The 11,584-nt window shown below is 67.3% G+C and overlaps 4 protein-coding genes across 4 annotated transcripts; 2 read left to right on the top strand and 2 right to left on the bottom strand.

The window, feature by feature from the left end:
- Window positions 1-643: 643 nt before the first annotated feature.
- Window positions 644-1,226, bottom strand: EMIHUDRAFT_231042 (hypothetical protein; the record flags this gene model as incomplete). Its single annotated transcript, XM_005784666.1, has 2 exons — window positions 644-652; window positions 780-1,226. 2 exons carry the CDS (start codon window positions 1,224-1,226, stop codon window positions 644-646), a joined length of 456 nt encoding a protein of 151 aa, XP_005784723.1.
- A 1,542-nt stretch (window positions 1,227-2,768) lies between these two features.
- On the bottom strand, window positions 2,769-4,603 carry EMIHUDRAFT_72078 (hypothetical protein; the record flags this gene model as incomplete). The annotated part of the gene is made up of 3 exons (XM_005784665.1): window positions 2,769-3,236; window positions 3,330-4,121; window positions 4,217-4,603. The coding sequence occupies 3 exons, from the start codon at window positions 4,601-4,603 to the stop codon at window positions 2,769-2,771; spliced, it is 1,647 nt and encodes a 548-aa protein (XP_005784722.1).
- A 1,384-nt stretch (window positions 4,604-5,987) lies between these two features.
- Window positions 5,988-6,846, top strand: EMIHUDRAFT_112435 (hypothetical protein; the record flags this gene model as incomplete). The annotated part of the gene is made up of 2 exons (XM_005784664.1): window positions 5,988-6,053; window positions 6,493-6,846. The coding sequence occupies 2 exons, from the start codon at window positions 5,988-5,990 to the stop codon at window positions 6,844-6,846; spliced, it is 420 nt and encodes a 139-aa protein (XP_005784721.1).
- A 317-nt stretch (window positions 6,847-7,163) lies between these two features.
- On the top strand, window positions 7,164-11,536 carry EMIHUDRAFT_456123 (hypothetical protein; the record flags this gene model as incomplete). The annotated part of the gene is made up of 11 exons (XM_005784663.1): window positions 7,164-7,177; window positions 7,742-7,776; window positions 7,959-7,998; window positions 8,775-9,059; window positions 9,145-9,219; window positions 9,433-9,582; window positions 9,670-9,816; window positions 10,066-10,173; window positions 10,263-10,832; window positions 10,977-11,267; window positions 11,354-11,536. Exons 4-11 carry the CDS (start codon window positions 8,787-8,789, stop codon window positions 11,534-11,536), a joined length of 1,797 nt encoding a protein of 598 aa, XP_005784720.1. The 5' UTR covers window positions 7,164-7,177; window positions 7,742-7,776; window positions 7,959-7,998; window positions 8,775-8,786.
- Between the last annotated feature and the right edge of the window lie 48 nt (window positions 11,537-11,584).

Below are 11,584 nucleotides of genomic sequence, written 5' to 3'. Positions count from 1 at the left end.
TGCACACACACACACACACACACACACCTCCTGGGCGGTGGCGGCGGCAGCGCGGCAGCCGAGCCGCCGCATGCTGCACCTGTACGAGGGGGAGGGCAATCTCGTGCAATCTCGGGTAATCTCGTGCAATCTCGTGCAATCTCGCCGCATGCTGCACCTGTGCCAAGGGGGAGGGCAGGCGCACACCCCTCAGACGCGCGGCGAATCACCGTACCGCGTGGCAGCCGATCCGGCCGGCTGCACCAGAGATGCGTCGCCCGCAACGAAGCATCGCCGCCGCCGCCATCGCCGCCGCCGCCGCCATCGCCGCCGCCGCCACCGCCGCTGCCGCCACCGCCACAACCCTCGCCGCCGTCGACACCGCCACAACCCTCGCCGCCGTCGACACTGCCACCAGCGCCGCTCAGGGAGGCGGAAGCGCCGCGGCGCTCCGACTCGCCGCCGCTCTCCAACTCGCCGCCGCTCCCCAACGCACCGCCGCTCCCCAACGCACCGCCGCTCTCCAACTCGCCGCCGCGCTCCAACTCGCCGCCGTGGGTCGCACCTTCCGCCACCTGTGATTCGCAGCAGCGTCTCGGAAGCGTCTCAGAAGCGTCTCGGAAGTGTCTGAGGCGGAGGCTGGATGCTTCTGGCGTGTCCCGCTCTAACGTGTCTCCGAGGCTGCTCTGAGGTGTCTCGGGAGCGTCTCGGAGGCGTCCCGGAAGCGTCTCGGAAAGTGCCGAGCTGGCGTCTTTCGCCTCCAGCTGCAAGGCGACGAGGCCGCGCCGCGGCGCGCGCACAGTGAGAGAGCCGCGCCGGAGCTCGTCGGCGCTGTACAGCTCGGGCTCCGGCGGCGGCGCCGCCTCTCCGCTGGCGCCCGACCCTCCTCCAAACCGCTCCGTCAACTCTCCCGGCGGCCCGGGAGCGACGACCAGGCGGTGCTGCGAGAGGCGGAGGAGCGCGCGCCGCGGCCACCGCCCGAGAAGGTCGGCCGGGAGCGGCAAGCTCGCCTCGCCAGCCTCGCCGCTCAGGTCGACGAGCACGAGCATGACAGTGTTCGACGCCTCTTCGGCGGTGCGCCACGCTGCGAACGGCGCACCCGCGGACCACGGCAGGCAGCGTGGATCGAGCGGATGGAGCGTGCCTTCGCCGCCGAGCAGCAGCTCCTCCGCGGCCTCTCTCAGCTCGCTGGAGACACCGCCAGCCCGCTCCAGGCCGCCGAGGAGCGCGCGTGCGAAGGCCTCCATGGCGATGCTGGGAGCGAGCGAAACCGACTTCACACCAGGTTCTCGAGGTTCTCGAGGTGGATATCCTTCGGCCGCGATGGGTAGCGAGGATTGGTGTAACCCGAGTCACGGAGGCGTGTTTTCTGACGGCCGACCGTCAGTGCACGGAGTTGCCACTTCTCCGACTGCCCCGGCTAGTTCCCGAGGTCGTCGGGTGTGACCCCTTCGTCCCCCGAGACCTAGCGCGGGTGGGTTGGAGGGGGCTCGCCCCGTTCCTCCCCATCGGCCAATACGGATGGGGTCCCATGGCCAATACGGGGAGCGAGCGAAACCGACTTCACACCGGGCGAGTGTGGCAGCTCCTGCGCTAGTATGGGCACCCTCCATCACAACACTACTGATCCTGGCCATCAGAGCTGCCAGGGATAGCGTCAGGAGCCGGTAGGAGTCAAAACCCCTCATATTTGAGACATCGTGTCCGTGTAGTCCGACGCCCATATGTTACCGTCGTGCAACAAGCCAGTCATAGCCAGTCATCTCTCAAGATGGAAGCAGGAAGCGTCCATCCCGGCGGTGGTTCGAATCCACACGAGCCGAGGGGTGAAGGGGGGGAGTGGCCTGAGGACTGAAGCTCACCCATTGAGGAAGTGAGAACTGCTCGGCTCACCCCTGATCCTGCTGAACAAGCTCCCCTTGTAGCTCGATCGGTCACACTAGAGGGTGCGCAGCGTCCTAATCTAAAATCTGAGGATTCAGGATTCAGGCATCGCTTCAGTGGGGCCAAAGTGAGTTTATGGATGTGTGAGAACGGTACGGGACACGAGGAGTCACGCGGACCGACTCGTCGGTGACTCTGCTGCACGCCGTTTCAGATTTTTTCTCAGCGTGAGCGAGACGTGGAAGAGTGCCACCGTCGGGTAGGACGGGTCGGCCCGGAGCATCAGAGTAGCCGTCGTGGTCGCGGCGAGCAGCGCCGGCCACTCCGGCGCCGCGTCGGCACCGTGGGAGCATGTCCACCGCCACTTCGCGGTCACAGCGCTATTTGTCGCCCGAAACGCCGCATATCCCTCTGGCGGGCCAAAGATCGACTCGCATGTCGATTTTGACTCGACGGCGGCATGGAGGCATCACGTCTCCATGCCGCCGTCAAGTCGGAGCCAGTCTGCGGCGACCACAGCGCTCACCGCAGGGATTGCGAGCTTTTCAGAGTCAAGCGATTGCGCGAAATCCCACAGCGCTGGATTTTGGGGCGCTGCGCACCCCCTAGTCACACCGCCCCATCGCCGTCGGGGAGAGGGGGGACGACACTGCTTCAGCAGCGTGCACCTCGATCCTGTACCGTGTCTGTTATGACCCCCCCCAATGAACACACCAGTGAGGGTGGGCGAGACGATCGAGGGGTCCCGTACCATGCGGAACCGACCCTATCCAGTGCTCAAGTGCTCAAGCCAGTCATCACACTGCTGCTGTAAAAGGTGTACTGCAGGGGAGAGAAGGACGAGAACGGGGGCGGGGCGGCATCTCATAGGGACATCCTCTCCCAACTGCTGATGCCATCCGCGGCTACTTGCCGATGCAAAAGTCGCGGAAGATGACGTCGAGTACCTCCTCGACGTCCACGCGGCCCGTGATGCGGCCGAGCTCGAGTGAGGCCGTCCGCAGCTCCTCGCACGCCAAATCGAGGGGCGCGGCCTCGCCGAGGGACGCGAGCTCCTCGAACTGCGCCAGCGCAGCGACGCAGCCCTCGAGGTGCTGCCGGTGCCTCGCGCGCGTCACGAGGGGCGTCTCTCCCTCGTCTGAGCCGTACAGCCGCCGCACGATGCCGCCCAGCTGGTCGAGGAACGGCGCCACGCCCTCGCCCGTGGTGCAGGAAATGCGCCACTGTCTCTCCGATGGCACCCCGCCCGCCGTGTCGCCGCCCTCTGCGCCGCCCTCGCCGCCTCTCGACAGGTCGACCTTGTTTCGCAGCAGCAGCTGCAGCGGCGCGCCGGCGATGCCTCCGGTCGCCTCTGCCCCGACACCGTCAGCGTCCTCGCCGGCGGCGGAATCGGCAGCGGCGGGAGAGGTGGCGGTGACGGCGGTGGCGGTGGTGGGCGAGGCGGCGGCGGAGGAGGCGTCCAGCACGGGCGGCACCGGCGTCGACGCATCAAACACCCAGAGCTGAACGTGTGCTTTGGCCGCCTCATCTGCCGACCGCACCATGCCCAGCCTTTCGATTGGATCCTCCGAGTCGCTTCTGAGCCCCGCCGTGTCAGATAGGACTACGGGCATGCCTCCCAGCTGCAGCGACACCGTCACCACGTCGCGGGTGGTGCCTTCGATCGGCGAAACGATCGCCGCGTCACGCCGCGCCAGCAGGTTGAGAAGTGAAGACTTGCCTGCGTTCGGCGGGCCGAGGATTGCGACGCGCACGCCGTCGCGCACAGCCTCGCCGCGCCCCCCGTCCTCCAGCTCGGCCTCAATCTCGCGTCGGATCTCCCGCATCTCGCCGACGGCGGACGAGAGCGCGGCCTCGGTGACGTCGTCTGCGTCCTCGCCAAAGTCGATCAGCGCCTCGGTATGCGCCAGAGCGCGCACCATCCGCCCCCGCCACGCCTCCAGCGACCGCCTCTGCCCGCCCCCCATCGCCGCGAGCGCCTGCCGCCGCTGCGCGTCCGTCTGCGCGTTGATCAGGTCGCCGAGCGCCTCCACCTCGGTCAAATCCATACGCCCGTTGGCGTGCGCCTGCCGCGTGAACTCGCCCGGCTCGGCCAGCCGGTGGTACGAGAGGCGGCCGAGCGCCTCGAGCGTCGCGCTGACGACGGCGGGCGAGCCGTGCGTGTGCAGCTCGACGGTGTCCTCGCCGGTGAAGGAGCGAGGGCCCGGCAGCCACAGCACCAGCGCCTGGTCAACCAGTGGGAAATGTCTAGGAGGTGTCTGGAGTGTCCTGGCAGCCACAGCACCAACTCCTGGTCAATCAGCTCGCCCTCCCGTGCCTCGCCGCCTCCGCCTCCGCCGTCGCCGCCTGCGACGTCGCTGCCCGGCTGCCTCAGGCTGCGAAGCACGGCGCGGCGCGGCGGCGGCAGGCCGTCGCCGCCGCCGCCGCCCGGGCACATCCGCTGCAAGACGAGCTTGGCGTGCGGCCCAGAGACGCGGATGACGGAGACGCCAGCGCGCACGCCCGCCCCAGAGGAGAGCGCAAAGATGGTGTCCGCCTCGAGCGCCGACGGCTGCAGCCCATCCAACGCGGAGCCTGACGGCCCGGCCGAGCAGACGACGCCTCGAGCGGCAGTCAGCGGGCCGCGCCGCTGCGCCGAGCGGAGGAGCGGGACGGTGGCGCGACCGACGGCGACGGCAGCGCTGCGCTGGACCGAGGCCCACGCGAGTGAGGAGGAGAGCACCAGGTTGGCGCAGCGCATACACAAATGGCGCCGCGCTACAGCCACCCGCGATTTCTTTTGCGCGGGGTTCTCGAGGTGGATATCCTTTGGCCGCGTTGGGTAGCGAGGATTGGTGTAACCCGAGCCACGGAGGCGTGTTTTCTGACGGCCGACCGTCAGTGCACGGAGTTGCCCCTTCTCCGACTGCCCCGGCTAGTTCCCGACCAAGGTCGTCGGGTGTGACCCCTGGCCCTGCGTCCCCCGGGACCTAGCGCGGGTGGGTTGGAGGGGGGCTCGCTGCAAGGAGGGGCTGTGTAAGAAGCCGATCCCCGTAGTCCGCCCCGCTCCCCATCGGGCCGCATAAGCGGCCACGCCTCGAAGATTCGTTTCTCGCGCCTGGATCACAGGCGCGCGGCCGCGGGGCATCCCCCGGGTCGCTCGACCAGCGATCCGAAGAGTGGCCGCTATGCGAAGGAAAGAGTGGGGCCCTCGACGCCTCAGTCCGGCCCTCCGAGGGGGGAAGGGAATTGCGGGGTCCCCACGGGCGCCTCAGTTCGGCCCTCCCGAGGGGGGGAGGGGAGCAAGGGGGTGGGGGGGTCGGGGCGGTGGGGAGGGGTCTCCGATTTCGTGGGTCTAATACTTGCCCTTTCGGGGAGGGGCCTCAGGACGGCGAGCGCAGTGGCGCCCGCACGACGTCTTCCCCTCTTCCCTCGAGGCAGCGAGTAGGCAGCGAGTAGTTAAGGTGGAGGGGCCTCAGGAAAGGCGCGCAAGCACGCCCTACGTCTTCCCCTCCACCCTCGAGAGTTGTACCTATACGCTAGACGAGCAAAGGGCGGTGGCCAGTGCGCGGGCGAGGGGAGGGGGCGGGGGGGCGGCGGGCGGGCGGGCGGGGAGGAGGGGAGGGGAGGGGAGGCTTAGCCATGCAGCTGCTGTCGAGCCGAGGCGGCGGCAGCCGCCGCAGCTGCACCGCCTCCCGTCGCGCCGCGGTCGCCGCTCCCTCAGCGCCGTCTCCGCGTCGTCACCCGCCGCAGCTTCTCCTCAGCGCCGCTGCCCGCCCCCGAGAGTGCGGCGGCGGTGTGAGTGGTATAGTGCAAGGGAGGCGTGTGTGTATGTGTGCCGCAGATTGCTGCCGTTGTCTGCGCCGCGATCCGCCGCCGCGCCGCCGCCGCCGCCGCCGCCTGCGCTCGCCGCCGCCTCGTAGCTCCTCTCGCGCTCAAAGAGCCGTGCAGCGGGCCGCGAGGTTGTGGTCAGAGAGCAGCAGGGTTGAGATCACAAAATCGGCCAATTTTGAGGTTGCTCGAGAGAGCCTGGAAGTGGTCCCGCGCCGTAGCCCCGGTGCCGGCGCATCACGTCTCAGCCGCGAGGGGCCGGTTCTGCCGCGCAGTCGAGCAGCAGGAGCTCGGGGGCAACTTTGTCGACAAACATGTGGAGGAAAAATTCGGCGAAGAAGCGGCAGGCCACTGGCGGCACGCCGGGACGACCCGGACCGGTCATATTGTTCAGATCCACGGCGGCGAGCCGCCGCGAGCCCACCGGAGAGTTGGGAGCCGCGGCACTAGACCGCGCCGCCAGCGAGGCGAGAGCTGCAGCCGCCGACCGTCGACATGGCAGTTGCAACCGGCGCGAATTCAGGGGGAAGCCGTGGAGCGGCGCATCCCTCCGGGGGCCCCTCTGCGCCGGGGAGGCGTTGTTGGAGGCTAGGACGCAAGCGTCCGTCTCCTTTTTCAAACTCTCGGGGCCCACTCCGCTACGCTCCGACCCGAATTTGGAGGGCCTAAAAGTTTAAGGTGTTGCTGCGCGAAAGGGGTCGGACACAGGGCGCAGCTCATGCTAAGAGCCAGAAGGGGAGCTTTAGAGAACGACTACCCTGTCCCGTTATTGCGTACACCAACACCACAAAAGCTCTCTCTCTCCTGTCGCGGGTGCAGGCCGCCGTGATTGAGGACCGCCAGTCGAAGACGCTGCTGACCGACGAGACCTTGCAGCGGCTGCGGGCGCTGCGGCAGCGGCAGTGGCAGAAGGCGGCGGCAGACTTCAACAAGCGCCAGGACGCAGCAAGTGCGCGAGCCGACGCATCAATCGCAGCATGGCTCGCGGCTCACAAGGAGCGCGTCGCGCTCGGCATGACGACCGACGGTGGGACCACCACCGACCACTGCGACACCGAAGGTATGACCGAGGAGGTTGCGGCCGAGAACGCACCACCGCTGGTGAACGGAAACGGCTACGTTTGGGCCGAGAGCTACGGCGGCCGCCCCGGCTGGGTTCTCTGCATAGAGTAGGGCCAGGAGCCGCCGGCGTCAGGCGTGCGAGGCCCGGCTCTTGCGCACAGAAGAAAGCGAGCCGAAGAGAAAATTTGAGGCCGGCATGTAGAGCTCTACGTCCCTGTCTTGACTCTTGAGCTTTTGACAGCAGGACACGAGTGTTATACACAGTCGGCACGTATTCCGTTCCGCGCGTGCCCCGCTGAATACAAAAAAACGATCGGCTGATTTATAAGATCCGCGAGACCTCGAGAGAGTAGTGCCGAAGGCGCTCTTTTTGATCGCAGCCTACATACAGCTCGGCACGTTCCCCTCCACCCAGGCCGACGGTTCCCCTCGACGTCGCCAGGTCCCTCGCCTTTCCCGTTCCGCTCGCGCTGGCCCCGCCGTATCGACGCACATATGCCCGCGGCGAGCCGCCCGAGCGGCGCGACGCATCTCGCTCGCGCAACCCGCCGCTCCCTCTCCGCTCCCACCATGCGATGCGCTTCGCTTGGCGCCCGAGCGGCTACGCCCCTCTCGGCCTCACAATGCCTGCCACCTCCCGTTCGCAGGTGAGGCTGCTGCCATCGAGGAGCCGCGAGACGCGGCCGCTGCAGCTCGTTTCCCACCCATACACCGAGCGAACCCGCCCGATAGCGCTCACTCTTTTCCGGCGAGAGAGCGACGCAGCCCGCTTGCTTGCCAATCGCTGCCCGGCTCCAGTCCGAGCGCCGAGGACACGAGAGAGTGTGCCGGTCGTCGCGACGCTAACGCCGCGGCGTGCTGCCCGTAGGTGCGGCCGTTCTGCCGGCCAACGCCCGCTCGCTCGCTCGCCGCCCGGCTCCAGTCCGAGCGCCGTGGACGCGTGAGAGTGTGTCGGCAGCTATCACGTTGTCGTTGCGACGCTCACGCCGCGGCGTGCTGCCCGTAGGCGCAGCTCTACTCTCTCAGGCTCGAACCTTCCCGGTCAACAAGCTTGCGTTAGTCCTGCATCGCGCAGCAGACGCTTTGATTTCCTTTTCTGTCTTTTTAGGCGAGGTTGCCCGAGTTTGCCCGAGATTTTATTATATGCCTTCATAGCCCGCATGATCCCTCATAAACAAAGGACATCTTCTTTGACTCTCTTTCACACGGTTGTGATCGCGTAGGCGTGTTCCTTCCGCTGCGCTGCCGCTGCGCGCGCAGAGGTTCCGAGATCTACCCGAGACCCCAGCCGAGACCGACACAGGATTGCGTAAATACGCCCTCACTCATTAACGCGGAACGCTCTCCCGTCTCGTGGTTACTATTAGGGACTAATCACAATTTAGTCACACGTGTCAAGTCTGTGGCAGTTAGCCATTCTCAGTAACAGGGCGCCTATGACTAATTACTACTTAATCATTCATTCTCACTCATTCAAAAGCCGCGGCTGTGGTAGATGTCATTCAATTTCACTCGTCATTGACAGGTTGCGCCCTCCACGCTCGTGCGCCTATGACTACTTCCTACTTAATCATTCGTTCTCACCCATTAACAGGGTACACTCTCCACGCACATCTCATGCGCCGATGCCGAGTTACTTAGTCATTCATTCTCACTCGTTCACAAACTTCGGCTGTGGTAGTTACTCATTCATGCACTCGTGCCGATGGCTAATTTCTACAGGCACTCATTCTCAGCCGATCACACTGGTACGCCCTCCACGTCTCGTGCGCCTGTGAGTTCTAAGTACCAAGATGGCGCTGGCTGGCCTCTTCAACCTGATCATTGCCTGAGAGCTTCCCCGAGATCATCATAGTACTCAGGCCGCAGTCGTTTATCTGCAGTAATCGACCGTACTAGCGTGATATGCAGTAGTCGATAGTAAGAATGCGCAATCTGCAGAAGTTGGTGCAGCAGCTGCAGCGCTGTACTGGGCGCCTCAATCTTATTAATTCATATTTGATGGTTGCTTTTATGGTTGCTTTTATGTGCTCTGCAGGGAGAGGCGCTACATGGTCGACTTCAATGAGAGCGAGGGCGAGTCGGCTTTCTTGGTTGTGAGATCAACAAAGGGGGTCTGGTTCGACAACCCCCACGTGTTCCATCGGAGCCTCGCAAAGGTGCCAATCAGCTTTTGTTTCGCGGAGGGGGCCCAGGTTCAGACCGAGCTCGGGCCAACGGCTTCCGTCAAGGTCGGTGGCTACTTCGCTACCAGTGCGGAGTATGAGGAGTGGTATCAGCGCCGCCGCGCGAGCCTGACGCTGCCGCCTTCGCTCGGAGCTGAGGTGCGCACGCGCACGCCAGGATCGGCATTGTCCCTGCGGTGTCCCCGTCTCCAAACATTTACATTTACGTTTCTCCCTCACGCAGGCGTGCGGCGTCAACGACGACGTCGTCGTGAAGGAGGAGGCCGCCACTCAGGAGGCCGCCTCCGAGAAGGCCGTCGTCGCCGAGGAGTCCGCCACCGAGGAGGCGACCACCAAGTCCACCGCCACCGAGGAGGCCGTCGTCGCCGAGGAGTCCGCCACCGAGGAGGCCGCCGCCAAGTCCGCCGCCGCCGAGGAGTCCGCCACCGCGGAGGCAGTCGCCGAGGAGGCACAGTCCGCCACCAAGTCCGCCGCCGCCGAGTCTGCCACCGAGGAGTCCGCCACCGAGGAGGCGACCATCAAGTCCGCCGCCGCCGAGGTGTCCGCCGCCGCGGAGGCAGTCGCCGAGGAGGCGCCCGTCGCCGAGGAGGTCGTCGCCGAGGAGGCTGCCAAGGAGGTCGAGAAGCCGGCCAAGACCGTTTCCAACACGCCCGACCCAACGGTGAGCGCGCCGCAGCGTTCTCTCCTGGCACTCCTTGCTTTCCACCCACCCGTATTAATCTCTCTCCCGTGTACCCCTACCATGCAGGAGCGGGCCGACCGGTCAATGGTCGTGGAGGACAGCATCTACGCCTCCAAGCCGGTGTTTCTGGCCAGCGTCGAGATCGGGTTGGCGGAGCCGCGCGCTGCGAAGATCATGCAGCGCGTCTCGCGCGGGCTGCTGGCGCGCAAGAAGGTGGCCGTGAAGGAGGAGGCCGCCACCGAGGAGGCCGCCACCGAGGAGGCCGCCGCCAAGTCCGCCGCCGCCGAGGAGACCGCCGCTGAGGAGTGCGCCGCCGAGGAGTCCGCCACCAAGTCCGCCGCCACCGAGGAGGCCGCCGCCGCCGAGGAGGCCGCCTCCGAGGAGCCCGTCGTCGCCGAGGAGGCCGCCACCGCCGAGGAGGCGACCATCAAGCCCGCCGCCGCCGAGGTGTCCGCCTCCCAGGAGGCGCCCGTCGCCGAGGCGCCCGTCGCCGAGGAGGCCGTCGCCGAGGAGGCTGCCAAGGAGGTCGAGAAGCCGGCCAAGACCGTTTCCAACCCGCCCGACCCAGCGGTGAGCGCGCCGCAGCATTCTCTCCTGGCACTCCTCGCTCTCCCACCGGTAATAATCTCCCTTCCCGTGTGCCCCTATCGCGCTTGCAGGACACCACCTGCTACCCGGGCCTGCCCACGCCGATGGCGGCGGGGAAGAGCGGGCCCGCGTCGGCCCGCAGCGGCTCCGGACCGGGCTACGTGGACGGCGTCGAGGCTGCAGTCCGCCGGCTGGGCGAGAGCGTCAGCTACCAGGCTGCGCCCGCCGACGGCGAGAAGTCGCCGTCGCCGGGAGTCCCCACCTCCGGCGGCATTGCGCCCGTGGCGCCCAAGCCCCTGAGCGCGGTCGCGGGCGCGGGGCAGGCTGAGGCCGAGGCCGCCAAGGAGCGCGAGCACTGGGAGGGGCGGCTGAAGAAGGCGAAGGCCGCGCTCGATCTCATTGCCGAGCAACGGGAGAAGTGGGCGGACTTGCAGTCGCGGCGCTCGGGGAAGTGCCGGCGCAAGGCCATGCGCTGCCGCAACAACCCCAAGTTTGGCAAGGCAAAGGGCAGGCGCAAGTCTGGCAAGGCAAAGGGCCGCGGCTCGCACCGGCGACCGAAGCCGCGCGGCGGGCCGCAGACGCCGCCTTCGCCGGACCGGCGCCGCGAGCCGCAGACCACGTCCGGCAAGGCGCCATTCGCCGTTGGCACGTGCGGCGCCGGCGCTGGCACATGCGGCGCCGGCGCTGGCACATGCGGCGCCGGCGCTGGCACATGCGGCGCCGGCGGTCGCGCCGGCCTCAAGGCGGCGGCCGACTGCGTGCGGGGCGGCTACACGAAGGCCGAGGGCGCCCTCCGGTGGCTGCTCCTCGTCTGCATGCCCGCCTTGGGCCACTGCGCGCCCGCCGTGCCTAGCCCGACGGCGGTGGCCTCGGCCTTCTCGTCTGCCGTCGCCTCGGCAGCCTCCGTCGCCTCGTCGGCGTCCTCTACCTTCTCATCCGGCGTCGCCTCCGCGGCGTCCTCGGCCTTCTCGCCCGCCGTCGCCTCGAAGGCGTCCTCGCTCGTGAGCTGCTCGCCGCTTCTCATGCCCGCACTCGTGCTCATCCTCCTCGCCATCGCCTGCGGCGCCATCGGCACGGTGATGTGGCGCCGCAACTCAAAGGCCCGAAGATATGGACTCTTGGATTGTTCACACCGATTTGCGCCCTCGCATCCTCTCGGCAGCCTCCGAATGTGCACCTGTGTGTGCGCCTGCTTCTGCTCGGCCTGCCTGCGGGGCTCGCGCAATCCGAGAGCGGCCCGACTCGCATCGCGGGCGACGCCCTCGGCTCGAACTCGGTCAAGCACGCCTGCATCGACCACGACGGGCTCGACGGAGGCGGCGCGCTCGGCGCTGCGCGGCCTTGAGACGGCGGCTGAGGACACCTCCCAGCCAGCGTGCGGCTCCATCCGCGA

This window comes from Emiliania huxleyi, assembly GCF_000372725.1.
Source record: "Emiliania huxleyi CCMP1516 chromosome Unknown EMIHUscaffold_169, whole genome shotgun sequence".
NCBI lineage: Eukaryota > Haptophyta > Isochrysidales > Noelaerhabdaceae > Emiliania > Emiliania huxleyi.
This window is presented reverse-complemented; position numbering and strand designations above follow the sequence as displayed.